The sequence below is a fragment of the Pseudorasbora parva genome, chromosome 2, assembly GCF_024679245.1.
Source record: "Pseudorasbora parva isolate DD20220531a chromosome 2, ASM2467924v1, whole genome shotgun sequence".
NCBI lineage: Eukaryota > Metazoa > Chordata > Actinopteri > Cypriniformes > Gobionidae > Pseudorasbora > Pseudorasbora parva.
This window is the reverse complement of record NC_090173.1, coordinates 55,496,081-55,511,910: the sequence shown is the minus strand read 5'-3', so window position 1 is coordinate 55,511,910 and position 15,830 is coordinate 55,496,081. Positions and strand designations below refer to the sequence as shown.

The 15,830-nt window shown below is 38.6% G+C and overlaps 1 protein-coding gene across 5 annotated transcripts in view; it reads right to left on the bottom strand.

The window, feature by feature from the left end:
• tex2 (testis expressed 2) overlaps nt 1-15,830 on the bottom strand; it is an 82,464-nt gene that overhangs the window by 7,243 nt on the left and 59,391 nt on the right. For 4 of the 5 annotated variants that reach the window (XM_067424668.1, XM_067424676.1, XM_067424682.1 and 1 more), the window contains exons 3-9: nt 7,920-8,120; nt 7,313-7,613; nt 4,343-4,551; nt 3,808-3,954; nt 3,621-3,720; nt 1,254-1,374; nt 525-635 (exon numbers count right to left, since the gene is read on the bottom strand). In XM_067424668.1, coding sequence (XP_067280769.1) covers nt 525-635; nt 1,254-1,374; nt 3,621-3,720; nt 3,808-3,954; nt 4,343-4,551; nt 7,313-7,613; nt 7,920-8,120 — 1,190 coding nt within the window. The remainder of the gene's footprint in view (nt 1-524; nt 636-1,253; nt 1,375-3,620; nt 3,721-3,807; nt 3,955-4,342; nt 4,552-7,312; nt 7,614-7,919; nt 8,121-15,830) is intronic. The other variant, XM_067424698.1, reaches the window with a different exon arrangement.

Here is a 15,830-nt window from a genome sequence, read left to right as displayed (position 1 = left end):
TAAAAATCTTGTTGGGGTTTGTAAAATCATATCAAGTCAAGTCACCTTTATTTATATAGCGCTTTTTACAATGCCGATTTGTTTCAAAGCAGCTTCACAGCGTAAACAGGAAAAAATGCAACTGAATTTGATTCGGCTGTACAGGGGCTCTGGAGAAAACGGGATGTTATCCAGCTCATTTCAATTATCATATAGTGTCAATGTGGGCAGATCAGTAAAACATTCCCCAACTGAGCAAGCCAAAAGCAAATCGCAAAAGAGGCAAGGAACCAAAACCAATGATAGTACTCTGTTCTTGCTGCTTTGAGTGCTTCAGCATATTAACGCAAATGCTCATCGTACATGAGATTATGAACAGTTAAGCATGACTTCTTTTACTGGTGTTCCAGCTGCCTACTTTTCGTCTACTTGTGAGCCGACTGATGCATCTTAATACCAGGTGTAAACCGGACCTCAGAGCTCTGTGTTGGGCTGTTCAACATATCCTGAATGAAACAGGGAAACGGAAAGTTGCTCAATCTCACCCTTCCACTCCTGGAATTTCAGGCACTTCGGCAGTATCTTCCTCGTCAGAAGACCCTGCACTCGATGATTCTTCATCACTGTCGGCCAGGAAATAAGCGCGTGGTCTGGATCTAGAGCATGCACACAAACAGACAAAAGCTTATGCAGCACCTTTCTATGAGAACTGGCTTTCTGAAAGGAAGGGGATGTGCAAAGCTCTTGCAACACACTTGTACTAAAGTTGACATGGTCCTTTACACAGGGAATACACATTAAAAAAACAACATTTTCTCTACAGATTAAAGCTCTGTTCCGAACCCTAGTGAGCTGTAACACTTATAGGCATAATTTAGAGTGTTTAAGACACAAAATAACATGTATCACTTAGTGCAATCCCAGTGACGCTTAATCAAGGGCTAGGAACAGAACTTCTGTAAGCACATGCAGACCATAGCGGATGTGGAATGAAGGGAAAATATGAGAAGCAGCAAAAACATTCAGCGTGTACAACATAATGAGAGACTTCATAAAAGCCCTGATTCAACTCACCATTAAGAGATCACATCCACAAAGAAATGAGTCCAGCGGAAACAGCAAAAAGAGTAAATGATAAATACATCCAACAGAAAAATAACGGATTAAAAGAACGCAGCATCTCACCAAAAAAGAACAAAAAAAGAACAAGAAGCCTACATATTTGGAACAAGTGACGAGGAACGTCTGACAACGCACTGTATCCATTATCTTACCCTTCTTTTCCTTGTTCTCCTAAGCCTTCTCCCTCCTTTCCCAGTCTGGTCAGGTTCATCTTGGTTTCAAGAGTCATAAGAAAGGAACCGTTGTACGAGATCTCCAGGTCAAACCAAAGGCCTACAAAAGGAGATTGCCAAAACATATTTGGTCACACTGTAATATTACTGTCTGAATTTCACTGCATTAAATAATATAACAAAATGGTGCCATCTGCAATATTCCACAAACTCAGTGATTCTCAAACCTGTCCTGGAGGACCACTAGCACTGCACACTTTGCATGTCTAATGCTGCATTCACGTGCTCTTGGAATTATCGTAAATACGAGTTTCCTAGGTAAAAAAATTGCACATGAACGCCCTCACATTACACAATTTGAATGGGATGAGCTCGTAATCCCGACTTCAGAAATCGGAATTATCAAATTTCCAAAAGCACGTGAAGGCGGCATAACACACCTGATTCAACTCATGAGCTTTTTAGTAGAGATTGCAAGATCTGAAATGGGTGTGTCAGATATAGGGAGACATACAAAATGTGAAGGGCTCGTGGTCTTCCAGGACAGGTTTGAAAACCACTGCACTTGTCATGGAACAAATCGGAAAACTCTCCCCGGAGAACAATCCCTTATTCTGTCCCGTCTCCTGGATTGTGATTATTCAACTGTAATGTTTGGTATCAATATGCTCTAAATTCTATATGACCTATTTTGATACTTTTTTATTATTTTATCATTAAAGTTAGGGTAGGCAATTTGTTTTTAAACACTATTTTATTCTGATTCTTTCTCTTTACATCCTTATATCAATCAATATTAGAAGTGGTGGTGGTGGTGATTTCAAAATGAATCTGCAGCAGTCAGGTGGTACAACAAGAGCTCTGGAAGTTCTTTACGCTCATTATTATCTTAATGTTATGTTCTTTGAGACATGAGCTCATTATTATTATGTTATGTTATGTTCTTTGAGACATGAGCTCATTATTATGTTATGTTCTTTGAGACATGAGGTAGTTTAACGCCGTCAATCATGACACTTTGCAGACTCTGCTCTGGCTGTGTGCATTCAAGGAGTCGTGGCTTTGGAGATGCTCTAAAGTGAGGGTGGGATCTCATGGTTTAAAAGCCAGCTTGCTATCGCTAGTCTCTCTACAATTGCTTACCCTACCTTTAAGTTTCACTAGCCCAAAAAGCATGATTACTTTAATTCTGTACTATTCCGACACAACGAGCCACCTGTGTAAATTCGGATGCCCATGTTTTCCTCTGAAAAACAAGCTCAGCACTGCTTTCCTTCACATTTCCCTGATTTGAACATAATCCCTCAAATAAATCTGTCTGAACTCTACACCCAGCATGAGGATGCACTGATTAAATTGATGCAGGAGTCGCTAGTGAACCCCTGGAAATCTTAAAAGCCACAGTGTCACGATGCACACTTCCTCCTGAGCGATTGAAAGGTCAGCGCTCGAGTTTGCTCCACTCTGATTGGGCACAGACACACACTGATCCTCTGAGCCCAGCGGGCAGCTTCCTAGATGACGAAGGAGAAGTTTAACAAGCTGGCAGGGGTCTGGCCATTTACCAAATCGTACACATCCACCGGGGCAGTAACTGTAGGGGTGCTGCTCCATCGGTACAGCCCGTTACTGCAGAGATATAGCTTGACTGTGTCAATGAGGCACATCTAATGCTTTCAGTAAATGATTAGCATGTATAGACTTTTTTTTATTTAATTAAGAGATGAAAAAGTTCACAAGACCAAAAACCAACACTTCCGATAAAATTTTCTTAAGCAACTTGTATGAAAATGTAACCTGGTGTCTCTTGCGATGGGCCAATGATGTTGATGGGCCTTTAAACACCCATGTTTAATACTTAAGGGTTGTTTAAAACACCGTTCTAAGTTGTTTTTAGCATTATAACATTAGAGAACGGCAATAGGTCATGGGCTTGGTTTCCAGGGAAAGCATGAACTGATGAAATATATACTAATACTTGCTGTCTGTCTGTCTATTTGGCCATAAATCCATGTTTATCTGTCTGTCTATCTATCGTCCTCTCTCTCTCTCTCTCTCTCTCTCTCTCTCTCTCTCTCTCTCTCTCTCTCTCTCTCTCTCTCTCTCCATCCATCCATCCATCCATCAGTTCTGTTCATCCATCAATCCGTCCATCCATCCATCCATCCATCCATCCATCCATCCATCCATCCATCCATCCATCCATCAGTCCTGTTCATCCATCCGTCTGTCCATCCATCCGTCCGTCCGTCCATCCATCCATCCATCCATCCATCCATCCATCCATCCATCCATCCATCCATCCATCCATCCATCCATCATTCCTGTCCGTCCATCCATCCTTACCTCTGTGATCTACTGATGGTTTGGAGGAGCTGAGGATCTTGGGAATGGATATCCCCATGTCCAGCTCAGTAAGGGTCAGCTCATTCATGAAGTACGGTAGCTGTAACAATCATTACATTAAGTTACAGCTTAAAATGAAACACACCGTCAGATAGTCTGCTCTGACATGTACACTATCAGTACTCACCCTGATCTTACTCAGCTTTTTCTGGATCTTTTTGGACACCACGTCTGCCCAGTATTTCTCTCCAAGAAAGTCCCAGAAAATGCGACCCAAGAGAGCATTGACCCAGGCCTCAGACTCGGCCTCCTGCTCACCACGACTCTCTGGAAACTACGAGACGAGCACAACACAACACGTCTTCAATGGAGAACACTAAAGTAACATCACAGATTACAGGAGAGCACTAGTAATTTCACTGTTTTCTGGCAATGAGGAAGCTTTGTACTTTAAGTGTTAATATGGTTATGCACGGTTTCCTTTTTCCAGTAAATGTAACAACAAGCATATTACACAGAATACAGTTTTGAAATATGGAATTCATTTGTATGATTACAGGTCTTTTTTCGTGGCTTGGTACACTATTAAGGATTATGATTTCCGAATACTTCTAATCTTATTTAGAGAAGGGTGTCTACAAGCCTCTGTATTTGACAGGATGAGTTCGTTTAGCTTTTAAATTTAAGATGCTTTCTGAAAGATGTTGTGAGGCGTTGTGTACCTTCTTAACGGTTCCCGGGCTGTTTCCGGCACTCTGCACAGGGCTTGTGGCGGGGCTGCCAGTGGACTGGCTGACATATTTGGCCATGTAGACGTTGTATTCCAGAACTTTCTGTTTGACACTGGCACCGAGGTCTTTTTGTCTGGGATGAGACTGGAGCACTTCATCCAGACTGCCACGGCTGCTGCTGCGGCTCTGAGACAGACAGCCTGTCGAGAGAGAGAGATCGTGTAGATAATGCTACTTTGTTGTTGTTCATTAAAAATACCAACAGCTCTACACATCACTTCATCTGTAGAAAATTCGGTAACACCTTAGTATGGGGAACACATTCACTATTAACTACGACTTGTGCCTCAGTAAACTAATTTACTGCTTATTAATAGTTAGTAAGGTAGTTTTTGTAGCATTTAAGTTTAGGTATTGGGTAGGATAAAGGGATGTAGAATAAGATCATGCAGAATAAGGCATTAATATGTGCTTTATAAGTACTAATAAACAGCCAATATCCTAGTAATATGCATGCTAATAAGCAACTAGTTAATTTTTAATAACTGAACCTTAAAATAAAGCATTACCTAAAGTTCTTATCATTACTGTAACCTGAAAACCCTGATCCGAGTAGAAGCAATAATCAATTTGAATGCCTCATTTCGTAAACAGTGATTTCTATTGTGCTATCATGACAAAAATACTTTTTCTTAAAGGCACAATATGTAATTTTCAACACTAGAGGTTGCTTATTCAAAACAAAGCTTGGTGATGCCTTGATTTAGCTGAATCATTGAAGCTGTTGCCTTCACCTCTTCAGCCAGTGGAAAAGAATCCGAAGGGACTCGGGCAGAAATCATATTCATGGATGAGCTAATTTATTAAAGATTTATTAACATTACTGCAGTATGAAGTAGGGTGGGGCAGAGCGAGGCCGCTGGAGTGATTGCTAATGAGAGACAAGCGCAACACACTCAAGACGAGAGCTTTTATTCTGCCGCAGAGGTTTCCTCTTCTTCCGCTCGTGTGTATGTGGGGGAACGCAGTGCTGTTTATCATATCACACACATTTGAGTAGTGTTATAATGCTACTCTGTGCCTTCACATGGGACGCCCTATGACACACTGGTTTACACTGCAGTTAGCTAGAGTGATATTAGGCATGGTAAAACATGGTACTCGCGGTAAATCAAGAACACCAGATTTAAACAATAACGTGGGTATGATGTCATTGATAGGTGACGCTCGGACACAGTCTGTGTCCTGGTTAAAATTGTTTATTTCCTTGGATTTAAACATACTTGGAAACATTTGGGATAATTTAAGTACACAAGTCAACAAAATTTATAACACTGTTCTAGTGGTTTTTGGATATTTTAATCCCAAAATCTTACATATATTGTGCCTTTACATTGCAGTCACTATTAATCACTTTTTTATTGACAAGGTGTAAACATTTTTTAACAAAACTTAAAAAGCGAGACCTAGGTTGCCTATGAAAGCCTACAGGCTGTTTTTTATGTGAAGGACTTGAAAATCAAAAGGATGTGACATGAAATGAATGCTTATACAATGTCCAGGATAATGGCAAAAAAGTTATTCTGTACTGTAATGTCAATGTGTCATGCGATGACAAGGGATTCATTCAAACTATAGCCTCACATTCAGATCTATATTTATTTTGTCTGTCGACATGAATTGCAGAGCTGGTGCAAACCTATCCACATCACTATGATCAGGCGCTTTCTGAACTGCAGGGTTTTTTTTTAACCACTGTCATTTTTGTTGTGTTTATTTTGTTATTGAAAGGAAAGCGTGCAGCACATATTTACATATTCATCTATCTGCTCTCTGCAGCGTGGGTGGCGTCGGGATGTTCATTAAAAGTATAATCGCTGCAAAGGTATTTCCAGCTTCTTTTACTTCTAAGCAAAGAACGAAAAAGACGCTCGGCTTGAGTATATCAGGGCTTTGAATCATGCTCAGTCTCTTGTAAGGACAGTATTTTAACACATATTACGCAAAAAGTACATGTATTTTATCAGGGTTTTTCTCTGGAAAACTTTTACTTCACTACATTCCAAAGCATTGTACATCACATGTACATTTCATAAATAAGTCTTTTTTTACTTTAATATTTAATTACATTAAACATTTTGTAGATTCTTACTTTGAGAACTTTGAATTACTTGAGTAAAAGTTTATTTTTTATTTAGTACTAAAATAAGTAAGTATTAAATTATATTTAGTATGAAACGTAGTACAGTAAAATGTAGAACACTATGCTTTGGAATGTAGTGAAGTAAAACAATTACAGAAGAAAAACACTGATAAAGTACAGACACTTGAAAAATGTACTTTAAGCAGAGTAAAAATACTTCACTACTGTCCGCCTCCGCTTGTACGTTACACATGCACGTGTGTGAGTAGTAAGTTGCCGGCTACAGTTCACTTAATGGCCACAGGTGTCGCTAATAACAAGTTTCTGAATTCTACAAATGTGATCCTGGAGCACAAAACCAGTTTTAAGTCTCATGGGTATATTTGTGACAATAGCCAACGATACATTGTATGGGTCAAAATTATGAAAAAATTATTTTATTCCAAAAATCATTAGGATATTAATTGAAGATATTTGATATTGATATTTTTTAAATTTCCTACCGTAAATATATAAAAACAAATATTAGTAGTAGTAATATGCATTGTCTAAGAACTTAATTTGGACAACTTTAAAGGTGATTTTCTCAATATTTAGATTTTTTTGCACCCTCAGATTGCAGATTTTCAAATAGTTATGGTTACCACACATCAGTGGGAAGCTTATTTATTCAGCTTTCAGATGATGTATACATCTCAATAAAAAAAGCAAAATAAAAATACCCTTATGACTGGTTTTGTGGTCCAGGGTCACAATAGCTCCTTTAATGAAAGAAGCAATGATCTGAATTAATTTGTAAATATGAACGTCACTCTTACTTGTAGGCAGGCCTGAAGGCTTCTTGGCTTCGTATTTCAGCTTGGATGCAAACAGCATCCTTCTGAACCATTCCTCTTTGTCTCTTCCTGTCCTGCCAAACAGGTACAGCACAGGTTGTGTGTGCGCTCTCTTAGGTTCCTCACTAGTGGCCGCTGTCTCCGGCGGCTTCTCCTCCACCACCTCGCTCTTTTCTCCCTGAGCTTTGGCCATGAAGTCATCCTGCTTGGCCAGCTCGACGCAGATGGGATACTTCTTATTCCACACCCTTTTCCTGGCCAGACTCTGAGGCACCAGGTAGATCTGTAAAACAAGAACTCGAACCTTACCTTCATTTGTTTAAATGGTATGCGTTTAAAGGGTTTAAGGAGTTTTGGTTTTCAAATGTTTGGCAAAAGAACAATGTTTTTAGGAACGTGCAAATGTAAAATGCAGCATTAGAGCTGCTTAGATGCAAGGGAAATGTTTCATCAATTATGCAAATATTACAATGGCATCCTCATTTCCAGTAACATTTAGACAACTGAACTGAAAAATGTTTTTGCATTAAAAATTTAAGGATAACAACAAAACAGGTTGTGCACAGAGGGGACCGTGTCAAGCACCCACCTTACTGTTTGTGAGATCATATATTTTCTGGCTAATGTATGAGACATCAGGTTTGAGCTCGCTGAAGGTTTCACGGCGGGGAATGTTGCGGTTGGGTTTGGACAGTCGCAGGACAGAGCCCTCCAGACGCACATACACTGAGTGGGTGAGCGTGGCGTGATATGTCTCGGGGTCATAGCTGTAGATCTCATTCATCCAACCCTGAGAACAAAAGCACACAACTTTTACAACAAAACAAGTGGGAAAACTCCAGAAATCACATGGTTGCAAGAACACCCAATTGCCTCCACCTTCTGAGAAATTAAACATAACACACAAAAACACTGCGGAAAAAGAGCATGTTATGAACGGTTTCTAATGCATAATCCAATGTTTTTCCCCCAAACTAAATGGTAAAAAAATGATTCATTTGTCTCAGAGAAAATTATACAGTTGCGCTCTATTTTAGACATTCTCGAGGATTATTTGAGAACTCCTATGAAAACCACCCGACCATAATTTGGTGAAAACTGGAAAAACATTTGGCCATTTAAGCAAAATGGAAAAAAAAAAAAATTCCATTGAAAAGCATTGCTTGACCAGGACGGGTAATTAAAACCACTATAAGGCCCAAATGAACCAAGATAAATCACAGTGCTGTAAAACAAATAAATATGAGGGCTATGCTGGCTTTGTTGACTGAAGGACAGGCAGTCAGAGGCACAAAGATAGGCCTGATAATATTATTCTGCAGCACATCAGCTTTACAGCCGCACCTTACGTTACTCTCTTCAGCTCAATCAGACCAGCTTAAGTGGAGACAAGACTAAAATCATTAGCGGCTCAAATAAGAAACAAAACAAAAACTGAATTTTCACTTGTTCGTCTGTGATACAAGGTTTAATTCACAGACAATACTCGATATCTATTTTAACTATAGTGATGACGTTATCCATTTTGCTTATTCTAAGCATGTGCTACAGTCACGGGTTCTGTCAATATAACTGCAGCACACACTTTAAAGTTGGATGGATTTTGATCAGTTTTAATAATCTAACAGCTGAAAAAAATTAATCTAAACACAGAGGTGGAAAGTAAGAAATCAAAAGTAATTAATTCAATTGTTGTACTTTTACTTGACCCTTACGTTTTCCTCGGGTCATTTTGATCTGAAACTAATTTATTATTATTTTTAAAGTTGAGCGTTCATCAAGACCTTAGGACTTTTGTTGCACTTGAACCACGAATGCAAAAAATAACAAAAAATGTAAAATAGACTGGATTCGAGGAAGTGGTTGAAATTTAAATAAAGTAACAAACCCTTCCCTCATGGGTCAATTTGACCCTGATAGGAATGAATGGAAAGGAATGCTTCAGTACACATAGAAACATTTAAAAACATTCAAACTAAAAATGCTAAAACTTACTTAATGATTTTATAATGTCTACATGTGTATCTGAATGCATACTGAAGAGAAACTGACTAGGACTCAGGGGAACGGCTCATCTGCTTATAGTTATAAGCCCATCTAGACACACGAAATCTCATATTATTTTTAAACAAGAGGTTGGCAAAGACAACCAATGTGAGACATTTTGAGCTGAATTAAAAGGGTTATTTTGAATTGTTAAAAGAATGTGATCAAATAACTATTTATTTAGTATTTATTGATAAAACTATTAATTTAAAAGGTAATTAAAAAAAGTATATATTTTTTTTAAATAGAAAAAAATACATCAGAATTAAATAAAAATAAGCTTTCTGGACAAAACTAAGAAAAAATTAAGTATAATTCTAGGGCTTCGGGTCATTTTGACCCATGAGGAAAGGATTTGTTACAAAGTGCGAGGGAAGGATGAGGGTTAAAGGGTATGTAGTGTGTAGTTTCTGCAACTCTAGTGGTACCAAGCGGAATGACAGAAATAAAGCATATTTTGCAAACGCCCCTTTCATGTGTTGCTCCTCCCTTATCACAACTCTTACGGGCGCTCGTAAAGGCATGTCTCAACAGATAAAGCTACTTTTGATTAAAAGGTCAACATATTACGGATACTTTTGTTGCTGCTATGCATAATGAATAAGCAACTGAGTAGGCTTCCTTATAATAAACCAATCCAACGTATGACAAGACACACCACAACTGTTTGAAGCTTTCTACACTGGAGATCCTCACTATAGGCTGAGCTGGAAAGTGATTGACAGGTCTAAGCGGACCACTCTCAATGTTTTGATGGTGCTTTGGGGCTCAATGTTTACACTTTTGAGGACGATAAACCCAATAATGGCGTACTAATCAGTGTTGGGGTAATGCATTAAGTAACACGAGTTATGTAATCAGATTACTTTTTTCCAAGTTCAAGTTACAAAAGTTACTTTGTTTTCCCTTTTATTAACTGATACCTCTCCTGTCCATAAATCATGAGTAAGTGATTTTTGATCAGATCCAGCAATGAAAATCTGCTTTTAGTGTTATTGGCCCTAAATTATAAGCTTCCCCCGAATATCGTAACGAACCTACTCTCCAGACTTTTAAGTCCCAACTTAAAACTCATCCATTATCTTTGCTCAGTACATAATAATCTTTCTTTCACCTTCTCTGCCTTCAAGTGATCTCACACTTCATGTTATCCTACATGAGTACTTATTGTAATGTTCTCTTTGATTATATAAAATTATATTATATAATCTTTGTTGTTGTTGTCTATCTCTAGTTATTTGTTGTCCACCTGCTAACATATTTGCTATAATAAAGACTGACTGTCTTTCTGATTGTAATTTATTGTACTCTTGTACTCCATTGTGAAGCAACCTTGGGTTCTTGAAAGGCGCTATAAAAAATAAACATTATTATTATTAAGTGCAGAGGTATTGTGTGCAATGTGCAAACATGGTGGTTTTTGTAGCCCTAGCCTAGACTAAATATCGCTTGCAAAAAACAGTTTCAGTATTCCTCAAAAGGAAAGGCAAAACAAAAATTACTATGCAAACCTGCAAAAATAAAAAACAAATATACTTTGGGCCCTATCATACACTCGACTCAATGCAACGCAAGTGTTTTCTGCTAGTTTCAAAACAACTCATTTTTTTTACGTCCAGCTCCACGTTGTTTAAATATCAAATGCACTGGCGCATCTGTTCACCCATGGGCATCTGGTCTGAAAACCAGGAGTGCTCAGGAGCATTGTTGGATATTTATTTTTGTGTTATGTAACACAACATTGTAATGCATTACATTTAAAAGTAACATTAATCAATATTAATAATAGTCAATGAACAATAAACTGGGTTAAGAGAATGTCTCTTAACATAAAAACATACTTCACTTTTAATTAAAGCTGCAGTCTGTACGTTTTTTCCTCTGTGTCACCAGCTCTATTTGAAACCTGCAACTGCAGTTACAGTGGGGCAAAAAGTACTTAGCCAGCCACCAATTGTGCAAGTTCTCCCACTTAAAAAGATTAGCGAGGCCTGCAATTTTCATCATAGGTACACGAACTATGAGAGACAGTCTGATTTTTAAAGAATTTATTTGCAAATTATGGTGGAAAACATGTATTTGGTCAATAACAAAACTTCATCTCAATACTTTGTTATATACCCTTTGTTGGCAATAACAGAGGTCAAATGTTTTTTTGTAAGTCACCACAAGGTTTTTACACACTGTTGCTGGAGGTTTGGTCCATTCCTCCATGCAGAGCTCCTCTAGAGCAGTGATGTTTTGGGGCTGTCGTTTTGGGGCTGTCAACACAGATTTTCAACTCCCCCAAAGATTTTTAATGGGGTTTTCTATGGAGGCTTCTGTCATCTGGAGACTGACTGGGCCACTCCAGGACCTTGAAATGCTTTTTACGGAGCCACTCCTTTGGTGCCTGGGCAGTGTGTTTGGGATCATTGTCATGCTGAAAGACCCAGCCACGTTTCATCTTCAATGCCCTTGCTGATGGAAGGAGGTTTACTCAAAATCTCACAATACATGGCCCCATTCATTCTTTCCTTTACACAGATCAGTCGTCCTGGTCCCTTTGCAGAAAAACAGCCCAAAGCATGATGTTTCCAACCGCATGCTTCACAGTAAGGATGGTGCAACTCACCATTCTTTCTCCTCCAAACATGACAAGTTGAGTTTTTACCAAAAAGTTCTATTTTGGTTTCATCTGACCATTTGACATTCTCCCAATCCTCTTCTGGATCATCCAAATGCTCTCTAGTGTTGGAACCTCAGAAGTGAAGACCAGGAGATCTTGGGTATATCTTTCGTGCAGGCGTTACTCTTTATTGAGAAACACACATATCTAGTCAGACATGTAGTCTGTGGCTGCAGATCTCCAAGTCTAATTCTAAACAGTATAAATTGTACTTTATCCACATTTCAGGGGGAGGGATTTACACAGTAGAGGAGGAGACAATCTAAACAAAGGAATCCAAATGTTGTATAGGTTAAAGGGACACATCCCATACATTTCAGTGTCACCAGTCCTAATCCTATCAGCATAACAGTGCCAATCAGATGAATAGATGCAAATGTAATCACTCTGACAATGTTGTTTATAGATCAGGAAGTGCATAAAGACAAAAGACTGATTAGCTTGATCTCGTTAGAATGTAGTCAACCTGTACCTCAAAACTGTAAAGCACTATGTACTTAACAAACTGTTTGTATACTATTACATTGGAACCTTGATATAACAATTGATAAATTTGTAATTCCACACTAGCAAACTTCAGACGGGCCTGGACATGTACTGGCTTAAGCAGGGGCACGTCTGGCACTGCAGGATTTGAGTCCCTGGTGGCGTAGTGTGTTACTGATGGTAGCCAGCTTTGTTACTTTGGTCCCAGCTCTCTGCAGGTCATTCACTAGGTCCCCCCGTGTGGTTTTGGGGTTTTTGCTCACCGTTCTTGTGATCGTTTTGACCCCATGGGGTGAGATCTTGCGTGGAGCCCCAGATCGAGGGAGATTATCATTGGTCTTGTATGTCTTCCATTTTCTAATAATTGCTCCCACAGTTGATTTCTTCACACCAAGCTGCTTGCCTGTTGCAGATTCAGTCTTCCCAGCCTTGTGCAGGTCTACAATTTATTTTCTGGTGTCCTTAGACAGCTCTTTGGTCTTGTCCATAGTGGAGTTTGGAGTCTGACTGTTTGAGGTTGTGGACAGGTATCTTTTATACTGATAATGAGGTCAAACAGGTGCCGTTAATACAGGTAACGAGTGGAGGACACAGGAGCCTCTTTTTTGTTGGTGACCAAATACTTATTTTCCACTATAATATGCAAATAAATTCTTTAAGTGATTTTTGGGATTTTTTTTCTCATTGTGTCTCTCAGTGTTGAAGTGTTCCTATGATGAAAATTACAGGCCTCTCTCATCTTTATAAGTGGGAGAACTTGCACAATTGTTGGCTGACCATTTTTCCCCCCGCCCCACTCTATTTGCAGTTATCATCTGTACGCAAGTTGTGCGTCGGCCCGGCTCCTCAGCAAGAGTTTTGAGGAGTTGGGGCCGTCATTCATTCTCCGCAACATTGTGGATACTGTACTTCAGAATCACAGATTCTGTCTTGGAGTATGACCAAAATAAGAAATTTCACTGAAAAATGTAATCTGAACAAGTAATGCCAATAAAAAGTGCTACCAACAGTGATTAAATCTAACGAACGCTTGTATGACATCAAACGTGCAAATTATTATAGTTATAATATATATATTGTTAACAGCATTATCATTACGTGACTAAGTGTACGTTTGTTTATTAACATTACCTGTAGATTTCAGTTTCTGTAAGTCTAATCTTTTGCTTTTGACTGCGGGTGAATCTCCAGCTGTCACTGATGATTGTCGTTTGGATTGCAATTCCGCCATCAAAGTGATGTTTAATTATTCCAGCTGCTGTTAGAAAAGGATATAAATGATCCGCTGAAGATCATGCTCCTCACATGTGTTACTACTACTAGCCGGACTCTTTCTTTATGCATAGACATGACGTAATGACGGAAAGACATTCTTGAATTTCCAGAGAAAATACTCTAATTATAACACATTATTATCACATTGTTGTGAATCAAGCTAAGGTAAGGAGATTGTTTTGAACACTGGCTTGTTGTGTACTTGCTCAAAAATTGATTTTGGATAATTTTTAACCAAAAAAAGTTATGGACTGCAGCTTTAAGTTAAAAAAAAATGTTCTATATCTATGCAGTGAAACTTAAACATTTGTAAGATTTTCTTTCATAAGTGAGACAAGAAACCAAAAAAAAAAAAGAAACAAAAAAGAAAAGAACAGTTTCTTCAGTTCAGTTCAGCAGCGAACAACAGATTGTGGATGACGACAACAGTGAGCATGGGTGTAATTATAAGCATTCCTGGCACGATCTTTCGCCACTATCCGATAGTCAAGTCTGACATCATGTGTCACCATTTCCTGATCCAAACACTCCTTCAGTTTCTAAAAGCTAAATGGTGCTAATATACAATGTGTGCTAGTACTACTGAATAATCATGATCCTAACCTTTATCTCCATCCCAGAATCTCAGTTGTCAAGACAGTGATTCTGAGTCTTTAAGTTAGTGCTGTCCGGAACATCGTGAGCTTGGACACTCTGTTATTAAAAGCTGTGCCATCAATGAATAGTGCTTATAAACAGCTGTTGAGAGCGCATTTTTCAAAAGTCAACACTTCATTTAGGGGTACAAACTGTCTTCCATGAGGAAATGTCAGCCTTTCACAGATCCTCCTCAAATTTGCACAAACAAACTAAGGTAAGTAACTTCAGCAAACTGGCAAGACGATGTTATATACAGTCAAACCAGATATAATGTTTTACTAGTGTGTGCAGGACACTATAGTTAATTTATGTAAGTTTGGATAGCAAAATAAACTGACATACAGTATTATACCCAAAATACTTCATACAGTGGCTATCAGTAAAAATGTGGGTCCAAAATGATTCAGACACTTTGAGCTGAGCATGTTTTGCCGAAGTGTTTTCTCTTTAATTGCTAATGTGACCTTTGACACCACAGACTGGACAATATGAAGCATTGGTTGGTCATTGGTTGAGCTAAATTGGTATTATCTAATTGTGTCCTTAAATTTAACAGCTGATTGGTTGATTGTAATCCATTACACACCTTTCTATCAAAGTTATCTGACATTATCAAGATGAGTTTGTTCTGACAGCTATGTTATGACAACTCTGAGCTCGTCATGTTTTATCACTAACTATAGCGAATAAACTGATAATGTGAGAAAATGTTGAAGGTGTCTGAATACATTTTGGTTCGACTGAATGTGTAGGATGGGTTATTGAGCCAATTTTGTCAACTGTAAAACAAAACTGTAGCTATGTAGATCACTAGCTCTAAAGACACCCTAATTAATAAGGATAATTGCTCATAAACGCTCTTTATTAGGGGTTGTCTTGCATTGAAACATGAAATCAGCAACATCCAACATGACCTGCTGCCACCATCAAACCCCAAGGGCTGCCATTTAATTAAATAATTGAATAAAAATTACATGTCGGGCTAGTATAAAATGGAACGGGGCATGTGGATAAACATGCATAGCTTTTAGACCCTAACTGCATTAATCTAAAAGTGCTTGTTTTGGCTGACATTGAGCTCTTTATTATCATGAAAGGGCATCTTAATAAACAACAGCCAGCTCAATTTAACTCTCATCCTTCACTTGTACTTTGTAACAAATCCTTCCCTCGTAGGTCAAAATGACCCAAAGCCCCAGTTTCGGGTCAAATGTAAGCAGGTTTGGGAAGGTTTTTCTTTGCCCTATCAAGGATTTTTGATCCATTGGTTCTCAATGATTTCCTCTCAGGCCCAGTTGCTGATGTGACATGTTGGCTGTTTGTAGTGTTTAGTTTGTTTTGTTTTTTGCCTCTTTGTAAGGTTTCTGTTTTTGCCAACTGGTTCCT